The sequence below is a fragment of the Equus asinus genome, chromosome 21 (genome assembly GCF_041296235.1).
Source record: "Equus asinus isolate D_3611 breed Donkey chromosome 21, EquAss-T2T_v2, whole genome shotgun sequence".
NCBI lineage: Eukaryota > Metazoa > Chordata > Mammalia > Perissodactyla > Equidae > Equus > Equus asinus.
In genome coordinates, this window is record NC_091810.1 from 48,812,341 (window position 1) to 48,828,047 (window position 15,707).

General features: G+C 41.2%; 1 protein-coding gene across 11 annotated transcripts in view; it reads right to left on the reverse strand.

The window, feature by feature from the left end:
* RBM6 (RNA binding motif protein 6) overlaps positions 1-15,707 on the reverse strand; it is a 110,693-nt gene that overhangs the window by 13,044 nt on the left and 81,942 nt on the right. For all 11 annotated transcript variants that reach the window (XM_014840468.3, XM_070493778.1, XM_070493774.1 and 8 more), the window contains 3 exons: positions 8,403-8,477; positions 2,193-2,253; positions 98-373 (listed from right to left, as the gene is read on the reverse strand). In XM_014840468.3, coding sequence (XP_014695954.1) covers positions 98-373; positions 2,193-2,253; positions 8,403-8,477 — 412 coding nt within the window. The remainder of the gene's footprint in view (positions 1-97; positions 374-2,192; positions 2,254-8,402; positions 8,478-15,707) is intronic.

Genomic DNA, 15,707 nt, shown 5'->3' on the forward strand with positions numbered 1-15,707 from the left:
GGATGTGGAAAGCAGCTGGTCCCTAGCTACAGCACAGGCCATATATGCTCCAACTGTGATGGTTACAGTCTGGTACGTGCCCTGATAAACCACTTACTTTTGCTCTCCCCATCCTGGCGTGTCTCCCCAGACCATGGCTCCTTTTCTCGGTCTCTTCGGAAGGTGAGCCCTTCCCTTCGAGAAGGAGGCAGATACCTTTCTGCTTCTCTCTTTTGATGTCCCAAGCGTTGTTCTTGGCCTTCTTCCCGCTTCTTGTGTTCAGGTTCTTTATCAGCTGACCTTAGGGGCTGGCTGGGTTGTTTTTCTGATGGTGTTGGTATGGATGTTTTCTGAGGCTGAGGGTAGGTTATTAATTCTTGCTTGGCCTCTGTCACTACAGGAACAGAAACAGAAAGAATCTCCAGCAGGTTTTATCTGAAAAGCACTACGGCTGTGATTCCTCCTTACCTGCCACCAAATACTCATATTGAAATGCTATTAATAATCTCAGAAATACCTACAAAATAGTCTTCTGATAAGACTTTAAGCCAGGCTAATGAGAGAGCACACGAAAGAGTTCACAGAAGAAATTATCCAAGTATTTAAACAATTTAATCTTATGAGTTTTCTATCACTTTCCAAACATTTCAATTTAAGAAATCCTTCATGACACCCTGGACTTCACTATTACAACCAATGATAACAGATATGGGGACAAAATTACCAAAGATATAGCCCTTGCTAGAGGTTTGGTAGAAACATATATCCCAAATGCGTATGTCTAGGAGCCCTGCTTCTTCCATTGTTATGGTACTAAGACAGCTGTCTCAAATTCTGTAAGACCACAGGCCCCCTCCACTCCCACAAAGCTAAGAATAGACCTACCTGCATACAGCTCATTTATATGCAAATAATTATAATGGGCAAAAGTCCTTCAAAATATAAATGATTAATTCCAAATCTCTTTCTACAACAGGATAATTTGTCCAGTTATTTAGGGATATATTTTTGCAATTAATTCATTCTTGGAGGATTCACTGGAAGTTATGTGGCTCAAAAAGAGACGTTCTATGGGAGAAACAAAGAATACTTAATAGTAGTGACAGGCAACTAGTGAAGACCTGCTTTGTATGTTTCCAGGTTAATGTTGTTTCAGCAATCTTGGAGGTATGGTGCCCAATCATTTTATAAATCATCTATTCATTTGTTAGACTAGACTAAGAAAGAAGGCTTTCTTGAGGGGAAAAAACTCCCACAATTTTGCCTAATCTGAAGTACTACAACAGGTTAAAAATCTCAGTTGTTTACTTACCTTCCCATACAGTGGTTTGGTCTCTAGGGCATGTAGAGTCTTCCTCCAAAGATTTTCAGAACACGTGCTTCGCAGCCCTCACTAGAGAGCAGAATCTCCACCAGAGGCCAAAAGCTCAGCTAAGAAACTATTTGTAGGTATACTAAGGTGTAACCTTGGAACAAACAGGTTCTTCAGAGGCTACCTGGATCCCTGCACTGAACTGTATTTTATGGTCATGCCCTAGCTTTCCTTAAGGGATAATATCGGAAACAGGCATATAATAGTCATTGCTATCGGACTGTTGTTACAGATGCCTTTGATAGATTCTTTAAGGTTGTCTACCTAAGAGTTCTCTGGAGAAATTTACTTTAAAGTCAAGTGATTGAGCTGCTGGTAGGTTTATTCCTCTATAAAAATAATGTGTACTTCAATCCTGATTGTTTTCTCTTCTTTATATGTTTACTATTACTTTAACAAATGTTTTTCTGTTGAAGATCCTGAAATATTTAGATAGAGTATAAATGAGAAAATAATACTGCTAACGAATGATGCCCAATAACTTCAGAGAAGCGGGGGATGGAGGGTCACATGGACTAATGCCACAGAGTCTCTGTTTCAACCTAACATCCTTAAATGTATTCTAAATAATACTACTACTGACTTCTAGTCAGCTGCCCACTTAGCCACCTCAGTCTGAGGAGCTGGCAACCCATTTCTTTCCCCTGGTGGAACTCTGAGATCCAAAATCGTCCACTAACAGGTCACATGAAGTTAGATATCACATTGCACTTTAAAGAGCTTTACAGATCAACTTGTATTTGGTGATGACCACTCTTTAAAGACAAAGAAAGCACGAAACTTGTTTTACTCAGTGCAGAAAATAAAAACCACCATAAGCACTACCTCCACTACCACTCACCTTCCCTTGGGCACTTGCAGAATGAACATGAAGATCGGTGTCCACCAGTGTTGGCCTTACACTGCAAGGGAAAAAGAAAGAATTCAATTTGACCAAAAACATTTTTAAAAACCTTATGTATATCCAACACAGTAATATCTGCCAAAAATGAAAGAAATAAGCCATATCCCAACCCACCATAAAGCCTAAGGGTCTGATGTCCACCAACTCATCAGAGCTGGCAGACAGCATCTGGTGAGCAGCTACCTGAGAGCTGCCTTCTAACAGGGCATCTGGACTTCAGAGCAGCCCAAATGCCTTTACCCTGGACAAGGATTTCTATAACAAATACATTTAACTAAGAAAGCTGGACTGTTAAATGGTTTATAGGATACTATTGCCCCAAAGCTGTTGTCATTCACAGTGTGCACCCAAAATTTGGTCCAGAACTGATTATGAGAGTCCCATTCAGTTTGGTTGGAACTGGGAAGAATTCAATTATCAACCCCTTTTTCAAACACTGATTTAAAAAAGGGCAAAGGAAGGTAAAGGAAGACATATTGGTAGTGCCTCTAATAGCTATTTTGAGGATGTCAAAAGGAAAAGGAACATTCACTAGCCCAGAACAAGGGAAGAGACACTTTGCAATGTGAATGTAGTTCTTTTTGTCTGAACCTACGAAAAAAAAGGTGAGCAGACTGCCCAACCCCAAAGCCCCTGAACTTTTGCCACTGAGTTTCCAAGCGCTATGAGGGCAGAGTTGACTGGCAGGAAACCAAAGAGCAGGAACCATGAAGAGGATGTTATTTGAGTAGGGCGTTATAGAGTAAGAGTATGCCAGATGCAGGAGAAAACAATAATAATAGCAGCAGGAGTGGCTAATGATTAAACAGCACATGCCATGAACCAGGACTACTTTACATGTCATCACTTATTGATCTAGACAACTATTATCTCCCCATTTTGTGGGTGATAAAACTGAGGCCTGGAGAGGTTAAGTCACTTGAGTAAGGTAATTATAATTGATTATTTCCTTGTTCTCTCTCTATAAGCAGATCATACACACAGCTCTGCCCATTGTCAAGTGACAGTGGTGCCTCCCGGCATGGTGAGCACCCTTCACCTCTGCACTGTCAGCCTTGGCCACATGTCTTGCTTTGGTCAATGGAGTGTGAGTGAACGTGACCTACACAGGTCTGGCAGAAGCTTTAAGAGCCAATGCTTGCGCGCATGAGCCTCTTGTTCTTTCCCTTAGCCAGGAGAACAGCACTGCCACACGGGGACTGCTCCTTCAAACTGGGTCCCAGAATGAGAAGCCAGAGAGCAGAACAACAGCAATGACCCATAGCCCCCGACATGTAATGTGACTGAAGATATGTTTGTCAATTTAAGCCACTGGGATTTGGGGACTATTTATTATTACAGCAGAGCTGTAAGTGGCAGAGTCAGGATCTTAGCCTTGGTAGATATAATTTAAATACCATAAAATTCACCTGTTTTAAGTGTGCGATTCAATGATTTCTAGTATATGTAGAGTGCAACCACCACCATAATCTAACTTTAGAACATTTTTATCATCCCCTAACAAACCTAGTGGAGTCATTTCCCATTCTCACCCCTAGTCCCATGGAATTGTGATATATGGTCTTTTTGTGTCCAGCATAGTTTTTTTGAGGCTCATCCATGTTACAGCACGTATCAGTACCTTATTCCTTTTTATTGCCAAATAGGATCCCACTGTACAGCTATACCACATTTTGTTTACCCATTCAGCAGTTAATGGACATTTGGGTTGTTTTCACTTTTTGGCTATTATGAATAATATTTCTATGAATATTTTTTAAAAAGTCAGCACATTCTACAGCAAGTCAAAGGTCACATATGCAGGGTTGGTAACTCAACCCTTCCAAAAAAGCACAGAAATTACAAAGTATCCCCAAGACAGCTAAGCAAGTAGCCTGTCATTTTAGGAGACAATGTAACCAAGCCATTCTGTTCTTTCAAGCAAGAGTCTTGGCAATAGCTGTATAATTCTTTATTTTCTTTAAAGATTTTACTTTTCCTTTTTCTCCCCAAAGCCCCCCAGTACATAGTTGTATATTTTTAGTTGTGGGTCCTTCTAATTGTGGCATGTGGGATGCTGCCTCAGCATGGCTTGATGAGCAGTGCCATGTCCGCGCCCAGGATCCCAACTAGCAAAACCACGAAGCGGAGCACGCAAACTTAACCACTCAGCCACGGGGCCAGCCCCAATAGCTGTATAATTCTGACATCAGATAGTACCATTTGTTTCCTGCCAGTTAACAGAAAATAGACTTCAAAAATTTCCCTTTAATGCTAGCTCCCTCCATCTCCAATTATGAAAGAAACGATATATGTGCATTATAGCTGATATGTAAAGTATAAGAGAGATGGGGGAAAAATCACCAACAATCCCAAGATGTAGAGGCAATCACTATTAAAATGTTAAATGTTGGGGCCACCCTGGTGGCGCAGCGGTTAAGTGCACACGTTCCGCTTTGGTGGCCTGGGGTTCGCCAGTTCGGATCCTAGGTGTGGACATGGCACCACTTGGCAAGCATGCTGTGGTAGGCATCCCACATATGAAGTAGAGAAAGATGGGCATGGATATTAGCTCAGAGTCAGTCTTCCTCAGCAAAAAGAGGAGGACTGGCAGCAGATGTTAGCTCAGGGCTAATCTTCCTCAAAAAAAAAAAAAAAAAAGTTAAACATTATCAAAATTTTAATGACATTTTTGCAAAAATGGAAAGGTGATCCTCAAATTTATGTGGAATTGCAAGAAACCCTGCATAGCCAAAATAATTTTTTTTTTCCAAGATTTTATTTTTTCCTTTTTCTCCCCAAAGCCCCCTGGTATATAGTTGTATATTTTTAGTTTTGAGTCCTTCTAGGTGTGGCATGTGGGATGCCACCTCAGTAAGGCCTGACGAGCGGTGCCATGTCTGCACCCAGGATCCAAACTGGCAAAACCCTGCAGTGCGTGAATTCAACCACTCGGCCATGGGGCCGGCCCCAGCCAAAAGAATTTTGCAAAAGAAGAACAAAGTTGAAGGACTCACATTTCCTGATTTCAAAACTTACTACAGAGCTACCATAATCAAAACAGTCTGGTACTGGCATAAGGACAAAAACATAGTCCAAGAGAATAAAATAGAAAGTTATAGAAATAAACCTATAGCTCTATGGCTAATTGATTTCCAATAAAGGTACCAAGACCATTCAATGGGGAAAGAACAGTTAATTCAACAAATGGTGCTGTGACAGGTGATATCCACATGCCAAAGAATGAAGTTGGACCTTTACCTCACACCATAAACAAAAATAATTTCAAAATAGATCAAAGATCTAAATATAAAAGCCAAAACTATAAAATTCTTAGAAGAAAACACAGGGGTAAAGCTTCATGACTTTAGTTTGGCAATGGTTTCATGACACCAAAGGACAAGCAATAAAAGAAAAAACAGGTGAATTGGACTTTATCAAAATTAAAACTTTTGTGCATCAAAGGACATTATCAATAAAGTGAAAGATAACACACGGAATGGGAGAAAATATTGGCAAATCACTATCTGATAAGGGATTAATATCTAGAATATAAAAAACTTTTAAAACTTAACAACAAAATGACAAACATCCCAATTAAAAATGGGCAAAGGACTTTCTGGGTTTTTTTTGCTGAGGAAGATTTGCCAAGCTAACATCTGGGCCAATCTTCCTCTATTTTGTATGTGGGATGCTGCCACAGCATAGCTGAAGAGTCATGTAGGACTGCGCCCGGGATCTGAACCTGCAAACAAGCGGTATAGGGCCACCAAAGCAGAGCACGCTGAACTTAACCACTATGCCATGGGGCCAGCCACAAAGGACTTGAATAAACATTTCTCCAAAGAAGACATACAAGTGGCAACAATCATATGAATAAATGCTCAGCATCATTAGTCATTAGGGAAATGCAAATCAAAACCCTAATGAGATACTATTTCACACCCACTAGGATGGCTATTATCAAAAAAATGGAAAATAACAAATGCTGGCAAGGATGTGGAGAAACTGCTGAGAAATTACCCTCATATGTTGCTGATGGGAATGTAAAACGCTGCAGCTGCTGTCTGTGGAAAACTGTTTGGTGGTTCCTCTAAGAGTTAAAACGTAAAAGTACCCTATGACCCAACAATTTCTGCTTCTCAGTATATACTCAAAAGAATTAAAAACAGATGTTCAAACAAAAACTTGTACATGAATGTTCATAGCAGTCTTATTCACAACAGCCAAGAAGTAGAAACACCCTAAATATCCCTCAACTAATGAATGGATAAACAAAATGTGGTACAGCCATATATTATTCAGCCATAAAAATAATGAAGTATTGGGGCCAGCCTGGTGGCACAGTGGTTAGGTTTGCACACTCTGTTTTGGTGGCCCAGGCTTCACAGCTTCAGATTCTGGGCACGGACCCACGCATTGCTGTTCAAGCCATGCTGTGGCAGCGTCCCACATTCAAAACAAAATGGAGGGGGGCTGGCCCCGTGGCCGAGTGGTTAAGTTCGCGCGCTCTGCTGCAGGCGGCCCAGTGTTTCGTCGGTTCGAATCCTGGGTGCGGACATGGCACTGCTCGTCAGACCACGCTGAGGCAGCGTCCCACATGCCACAACTAGAGGAACCCACAACGAAGAATACACAACTATGTACCGGGGGGCTTTGGGGAGAAAAAGGAAAAAATAAAATCTTTAAAAAAAAAAAAAAAAACCAAAATGGAGGAAGACTGGTACAGATGTTAGCTCAGGGCCAATCTTCCTCACCAAAAAAAAAAAAAAAAAAAAAAAAAGGAAGAAGAAGAATGAAGAACTGATACAGGCTACAACATGGATGAACCTTGAAAACATGCTAAGTGAAAGAAGATAGACACAAAAGGTCACAGATTGTATGATTCTGCCTATATGAAATGTTCAGAATAGGCAAATCCATAGAGGTAGAAAGTAGATCAGTAGTTTCCAGGAACTGAGGGATAGAGGAATGGAAGTAGCTGCTTAATAGATATGGGGTTTCCTTTTGGAGTAATGAAAAAGTTATAGAACTAGACAGTGTTGACGGTTACACAACATTGTGAATATACTTAATGCCACTGAATTATATGCTTTAAAATGGTAAATTTAACGTTATGTGCATTTTACAACAATTTTTTAAAAAGTTAAATGTATTCCTAAATTGACACCTTAAGGTAGTATATACATGAAATATGAGCACTTTGGTTAATGACTAACACAGCTAGGCAAATTGCATTTCACTGAGATTAATAAAATGTCAAGTAGGGGCCAGCCCTGTGGCTGAGTGGTTAAGTTTGTGCTCCACTGTGGCGGCCCAGGGTTTCGCCAGTTTGGATCCTGGATGCGGACATGGCACTACTCATCAAGCCATGCTGAGGCAGCATCCCATACGCCACAACTAGAAGGACCCATAACTACAAAACATACAACTATGTACTGGGGGGCTTTGGGGAAAAAAAGGAAAAATAAAATCTTAAAAAATAAAAATAAAAACAAAATGTCAAGCTAAAGTTTTCACTGAGTTTTATCAAGTTCTATAATACTTTTAATGAATTATGGTTCACAAACTATAAATTTTTCATAATTATTTTTGAAATTAGTAGCAATGAAAAATGAGAATTATATTTTCATGTTCATCTGAAATCAAACTGGACTTCTAATAAGAGTATGGCCTAAAATCTTTAAATATGCCATTCTAGAAGAATATGGAGTTTAACAGAGGTAAAACGCCATGGTACCTGAAGTTCTACATCATTGGAAACCCTTAAATATCCAAAAAACATACACCTCCCACAAAATCAGCATCTCTAAATCCACCTTTCCAAACACCAATTCCCCTGTAATCACTCCCAAGAAGGATAACTGGGAAGAGGTTATAAATCAAGGGACTGTTAAATTCTTTCAGTTCATGATGAACAGAAAGCATGGCATATGTCCTTGGGAAAATGTCTCCAATTGCAGGCCCAGAACCCTCTATGGCTGGGGCAGCAGCTGCGAAGCAGAAGTTATGGATGACCTGCCCTGCCCTCTAGTTCATCTGAAGTGAACCAAGGAAGAAGAGCTTTGCCCTTGGCAATGTATGCTACTAGGTAGCATTCGTGGAGACATGGAGGAGTTGTGATGCCAGATCCTTATTTTTCTAAGGAAAGGGATTCTTGGCACTTACCTGTTTGCAGTACCAAAAATCCAGGCTTGATACATACTCGAGGGTGACCTCTTTTTCATGGATTGTTAGAATTCCCTGTAAAGACAAAGACAGAAGCCATTAACATCAACTCTTGGAGAAATGGAGAGACAGGAAGGCACAGAGAGCCTTTCCAGTCCCCAAGCTGAAACACTGTACAAAAAGTGAGCTTATTCATTGACAAAAGGAAATGGTTGTTTTAAGCCACAGATTTGGGGCAGTGTGGCAGAGCAAGCATAAGCTTAGGTAAAGGGAGTGGGAGGTGAAATCAGTCTTCGGCCTTGGCTCCTGTGGGTTGGGGTGCTGTCCTTGGGCAGGTTAGACTCAGTCACCTCCTCCAGAGGTCATGTAGTGCGCTCTCATTTGAGTCCCAGCAAGTTCCCCATCTGACTCAGAAGCTAGCACACTATCAAGAAGCAACTCTTCCTTCTGCAGCACAGAGACACAGGAGCCCTCTCAATTAGCTTTTCCACGGCTAACTCAAATCTCCTTGGAGAGGTAGTAAGGGCTCTTAACTTGGGTGCCCAAAAACTTTGTTTGGAACTCTGGCTGCATGGCAAAAGCACCAGGAGAAAGAGGTACAACGCTGAAGACAGGGAGAAAGGAAGAAGGTAAAAGTTTCACGGCAGGTCACATCCTATAGCAGGAAACTGAATGGCTGGTGATGGCAGCAGTGGTGATGGTGGTATCAGTGGCAGCAGCATCACTCTGGCTTGGAGCCTACAGTGAGCTGGCCATGAGATCTGAGGAGCAACCATTGGCAAATAAACAGTGTAGGAAAGTCTGGCACCGGAACAGGTGGGGAAAGGGGCTCAACAAGCCTGCAATTACAGAGCTCCTTGGCCTTTGCATTTTGGACAAGTCACAAATTCTATTTCACATTAAGAAAAAATAAGTTCGTTTAATAAACACTAGCCAGCAGATATGTGTTAGAGCAGAGGGAAAACAAATCTCTGCCTACTGACAGACCCTCACCCACACTTGTAAGTGAACTAACCGAGGATGCGACTCTGGAACTAGCCCCTGCGCTGTGTTCATTCTCCGCCCTCTAGGGTCCTCTGTGTCTCCTCAGACAGGGCTCTGAGTTATACAAGGCATTTCTTTGCAATTGGACCTCAGTTTCTTGCTTGAATCCATACATCTGTCAAATAATGCTTTACCTCTCTGCTTTTCACACCAAGAGAGTCAAGAGAAATACACAGAATAAAATTATTGTCTTGTCAAAATCAAAGGAAAACTGCCTGCCTATTTAGGTCCCAGAATCTGGTCACTGAAAAATTGTTTCCTGACTTGTTCTTCAGGCTGGAGGAAAATGATGATAAAAATTTGCTAACATTTAAGTGCTTACTTAGAGCTAGAAACAAGAATGTTATCTTATTCAACCCCTTAAATGATCCCACGAAGTAACATTACTCCACTTTACAGATGAGGAAAACATGCTCAGAGATGCAAGGTCACCCAGCTGGTGAAAGGCAGGGCCAGATTCCCATCTGGGGCTGTAGATAAGGGATCTTTTACTGCATTCACCAACTCCTGCTTAGTATTAGGGATAGGCATTTTGCCCTCAGGAGCCAATCCAGGAAAGAGAAAAGTTCTGGAGGTAAGGAGGGTCTGGAGAATACCACTCTGCCAAGCTCTAACCATACAGGAGGTTGGTCAAGATGGTACCCTTTCACCCAGAGGTAGCGTATCACATCACTTAAGAACATGGACTCTTGAGGCTGGCCCCGTGGCTGAGTGGTTAAGTTCGTGCGCTCCGCTGCAGGCAGCCCAGTGTTCTGTTGGTTCGAATCCTGGGCGCGGACACAGCACTGCTCATCAAACCACGCTGAGGCAGCGACCCACATGCCACAACTAGAAGGACCCACAACGAAGAATATACAACTATGTACCGGGGGGCTTTGGGGAGAAAAAGGAAAAAAAATAAAATCTTAAAAAAAAAAAAAGAGAACATGGACTCTTGGTCAGGTTCTCTAAATCTGAATCCTGCCACCACTCCATGACCTTCAGCAAGGTCCTTAACTTCTTTGTGTTTCAGTTTCCTCATTTGTAAAGTAGGAATACCAGTACCTACTTCATAAGGTGGTTAAAGATTAAGTAAATTAATACATGTAAAGAGTTTAGCAGGGAATATAGTGAGGGCTCAATAAATGTATTTTGAGCCCTAAGTGCCAGAAAAAGACTAGAATCAGTAGGCGAGACCAGACAGGGTGAAATAGTCAGTCACTTCATCTCACTTGCTTGTCAGACAGCAATATTTCACAAACCATTTCAATCTACTGAAAGCTTAAGCTTTCTTAGGGAATGGTCACTGCATGTCTGAATCTCTCTCTTTATGATAGCACTTAGTGTTAGTTGTCAATTGCTGGGCCAAATCTTAGAGTCCAGGCTAAATCTTGCTGGCCTTTTATTATCAGTACCAAGCACAGTACTTGGTACAGAAAAGGAACTTAATAAGTGGCTGTGGAATGAACAAAAGACTGATTGGACCCAACTATGCCTGGAAGACTGCAGTGCCTAACCCACGGTGGCTCTGGAGGGAGGGATTGCTGTCATAGTGTATATCTGTACACTGAGTCCATAAAATGTGTGGGGCTGCCATAAGAACAGTGAACAGTGCCATCAGAACAAGGCACTCCTGTGATTTGCAGTCAATCGCAAACTCTGATTTCACCACTTGGAGGCATCAGTAGATTCAGGAATTTCTAAGGTGAGGAGCACTCTATACTTCTCAGGTAACAAATATGCCATTCCAGGAGCAGTGGATGACTTTCTGTCTAGGATTCCTCCGCCAGGAATACTCATCAGTCTATCAACTTTGAGAAGATTACCTTCACCTCATGTATTACAAAGGCAATGATTTCTTATGCCCCAGAGTCCTCTACAACTAAGGCAGCCCTTTTTTCAACCTGCACATGGCTAGACATAAGGCTGCCAGAGATCACTGCTAAACAATACGAAATGGTGGCTGGCCTGGTGGTGTAGCGGTTAAGTTTGGGCACTCTGCTTCGGTAGCCTGGGTTTCGCTGGTTCAGATCCTGGGTGCAGACCTAACGCACCACTCATCAAGCCATGCTGTGGTAGGTGCCCCACATATAAAATGGAGGAAGATGGGCACAGATGTTAGTTCAGGGCCAATCTTCCTCAGCAAAAAGTGGAGGATTGGCAGCAGATGTTAGCTCAGGGCCAATCTTTCTCAAAAAAATAAATAAGTAAAAATTAAAAAATTAAAAAATAAAAATAAATAAAAGAATACGAAATGGTTTTAACATACTGTTGAAGAACTGTCAATTGTTTTAATAAGAATAAATAGACACAGAAGAAACTTGAATGAGAACAATCAGGTTTATCTATGATTTGATTTCCCAGCTGCTATCATACATAGGCTACCCAGATACACCAAGCACAGACATGACATACATTGTACCCCTCCCCATCTCAGCTGGGCCCTTTCTTTAGATTTCATAGAGTAAAGATCTGCCAATGTCTCCTAGGGAAGCAACCTGAGGGGAGTTGGATTAATAAATGGGTAGGATGATTTCATCACTTTTTTGTCCACTTTCAAATTCTCTATTATCTACTGTCTTCACATGTTAGCATTTTTATTCATCATTTGAGTTATTGGGTTATTTATTAAGCTACTAAAGCAAAGTTACCATGAAGACGACAAGTCTGGTTAACTAGGTCTGGCTCCTAAAGAGGCATCATATATTTGAAAGTAAAACCAAAGACACCCTCTTTCTCAGTAGTGTTAGATTAGGCTTAGATTAAAACCTGCTAAAATCCTACCAAACCCAAAGCCCTCACTTGACAAAGTCACATAGAGGTGTTTCTAAGTATATCTCAAGGGGTCTTACTGTGAAGTTGCAAAAAGCTAGAGATAACTGCACTCCTGAACAGCAAAGCAAGTCCTACTCTCCACCTCACAGACACTACAGAGGAGCACACTGTGGGTCTGAGGGCTGCTGAACTCAATATCCATATTTCCATTTCCCTTTTTTGCTGCTGCTCTTGGAAACTCCATAACTCCATTCGGTGACTGTCAACCTGTGAAAAGGACTTGTGTTAGAGAACTGAGACTCTACCATATGCTCCAGCTGGCTCATAACCAAGCCCAAGGATTCTTAAGGTACTAGGGAGATACAAGAGAAAACGGAGAGGAAAGAACATTTCTAGCCAGCAGCTTTGCATCTTTATTTAAGATCTCCAACACAAACACAGTCACAGTTTAACCCTGTATTGAGAATACGGTTGCTGTGTGACATAACAGATCATCCCATTAAAGCATGGAGAGAGAGAGACAGATATGATCAAAAGGCAAGAAGAAAGTATGTGAGCCTTGTAAACACAACTCACACTGAAAAACCAGCAACCTCTCTTCGTAGATTTGTGCTTCTTCTAAACACAGATGGGAGAATCAGGTTACTGGTGGCTGAGAACTGGTACTGTTTATCAGAGATAGTAATCTTTATTCACAAAGCAATTACAGTTTACAAAGGCATCCTTTACAGATGTCATCTTGCTCAATTCTAACAAGTAGGGCATATATAAAACCTATTTCCACATGGGAAAGTATGGCTGAGATACAGGGAGCAGCCTGCTCACGATTACAGAGTTAGTTAGCAACACATACGGGACTAAAAGTCAGGTATTCTCTCACCATATTGCTTTTCTTCGTTTTTATATTTCCAGAGAGTCAGCTAACACATAATACTTGCCACACCAAAAAGGTGGCTTCTGATGAAAAGATGCACAAGGTAAAGTCTACAGAAATTCAGAGGCAATGGACCCACAGAGGGAGTTTTTAGAGATACTGCTGTAAAGATGCTGCTTCTTAATAGCATTGCCAATCCCCCAAACTGGCCTGCTTAGGTGCTCTTTATGTTCTTAAAGCACCTACAATTACTTTAGACGCTAAGTCTAAGACAAAGAGGGCTGCTAGTAAGTAGCTGTTACCAGGAGTTTCAACAACCATGACAATCAAATGTACCTGCAGAAAGAGTGAAGCAAGAGGAACAACATAACAGGTTTGAAACAGATGTATGTCATTCCTCTTAATATAAAAAGGTAGTTTTTGCAGAAATCTTTTGCAAAGCAGCCAGGCTCATTCTTTCTGGTTGCAAGGATATGTTATAGTCCAAACATTTTGTAAAACTCAGTACTCCCAAAGGCCAAAACCAAAATGAGACAGGGAGAGGAAGGAGAGAGGGAAGGAGAGGCCAGAAATCCTGAGGGAAGGACACAAAATGCTCTGTGACAACTCTATAGCTCTGTCCACTGATCTTGTACCCTCTGCTTAACTGGCTTTTCACCCGACAGGATCTGAGTTGCCCTCTGAGCAGCCAGCAGATGAGGCACTAATGGGATCTCCATTGGAAACAGAATCCTACTTCAGGGTCCAATTTAAGGTTGAGGGGCAAAGAGACACTGCCCTCTCAGCTGCTACTTATCTTGAGATATGTTTTCTCATCCAGATGAAAGAACAACAAAAACATTTTTTAAAATGTTCCTTAATAAGATTTTTCACTACCTGACCAGTTTGTCTTTTCCTAAGAGGATACAACCAGCCATCTTGCTAAAACCGTATTTGTGCTCTTTGAAGCAATATGGCTGGCCTGTGTTTTACTGAGCCCCACCTACCAGGCTCAGAGCTGGCAAAGTCAGAGTCTCAAGATAAACTCTATTCAGGAACACAACACACTCTAGACCAGGCCCTGGTGTACAGCAACTTGCTTATTTTAAAGGCATCTGTTGCTGAGAATACATTCCACCTACTTTACCACCATTCCCTGCCAGTCTTTTGTGTGTTTTAAAGTAAGAGCCCAGTTCCTCTAGAAAACGCCTCTTGTCCTTATGAAAGAAAATCAGTGATCTGAAGTCTTGGAGATAATTTCATTAACTTCGATCCAGGAAGACTCTGATTCTAAGAGTCATTTGAGTCAAAAATAAGTAAACAAATAAATAAATGAGTAAGCAAATAATAATTAAAATAGCCAAAAGTCTTTTCTCTCTATCACAGGGACTGAGACTGCCAGGTAAATGGGGCACTCAGCAAATTCCTTTACCACAAACATCTGACTATAAAGAAATGATTTATAAGCTCTAGCTATTAGTACTTAGAAAAACTGAACAAATGTGAACCACTAAAATGCAAATATTTTTGAAACTTTCAGTTTTTATAATTTTGTGTGTTTTAGAGCAATGTTTCATCCAATGTTTATAAGGACCTCAGTCTAGTTAAGATTTCTCTGGTTAATCAATAATTTATTTCCAAACAGATATGACTTAATTCTTAGTGTAAAGAGCAGATTATGTTTGAACATATTTTATTGATAATCATCAGAATTCCCTTCAGAATTCAGGTTTCTAAACTTCCATTTTATTTTTATCTCATTTCTCAGTTGGTTTTGATCACAACATAGTGAAACAAAAGTACTCAAAAAGTAGAATAGATACAAAAACAAGATACAGCTTGTTCTTTCCTAACAATTTTCTCAGACAACCCTAAAATAATTGAGGCATGCAGGGCAGAGGTTTCTCACTCCAGATAAGAGAGACTCTCTCCTATGGCAATTAGGGCCATTTTTTCCCCAAACAGTTGAAAGGCAGCTCTATCTTCATATTCTGAAATGACTGTTGTTCTACATCCCCTGGCTCTTTTCTTCTGGAAAAAGTGGACCTTAAGTTCAACATACACGCATGCTTCATTGTCTAGATCTCTAAATTGAGTTGCTGTAGGGGAAGAAAAAGGGAGTTTCTGAAATCAATGTGGAAAATGTAAAGCTCCTTATTTCCCTTTGTTTATTGAATAACATAAACTATTTCTCTCTCATTTCTTGTTTTTACAGAGCTGATGTCAGGTGGTGGCAGGAACAGCCAAGAGAGCAGAGGAGGCCCACAAGTTCTAAGACACTGCATAGGCCATACTGCTGAGCCCACCACAAAGGCTACACAGTGTCCCCCAGGAATCCCCCAAAGAACCAGCAGCTATTTTTCCCGCATCACCATTGAAAAGAGATGATTTCTACCAGCTCTTTATCTACTGCCTCCCGCCCAAGAATGTTAGCTCTCTTGAAGGCTGTCTCTATTAGCATCGCTGGCTTCATTGTCCTTGCTCAGACATTTCAGAGAACCCTGCTGACACTGCTTCTGCAGAAAGTGCCCTGAAAAGCTGAATAACATAGGGAGCCGCCAGACTTCTGAACACACACTGCTCAACCACCATATTAGGAGGTAACCGCTCACTATTCTTTTTTTCTTAGGCAAAAAGCTATAGACCCAATGCCA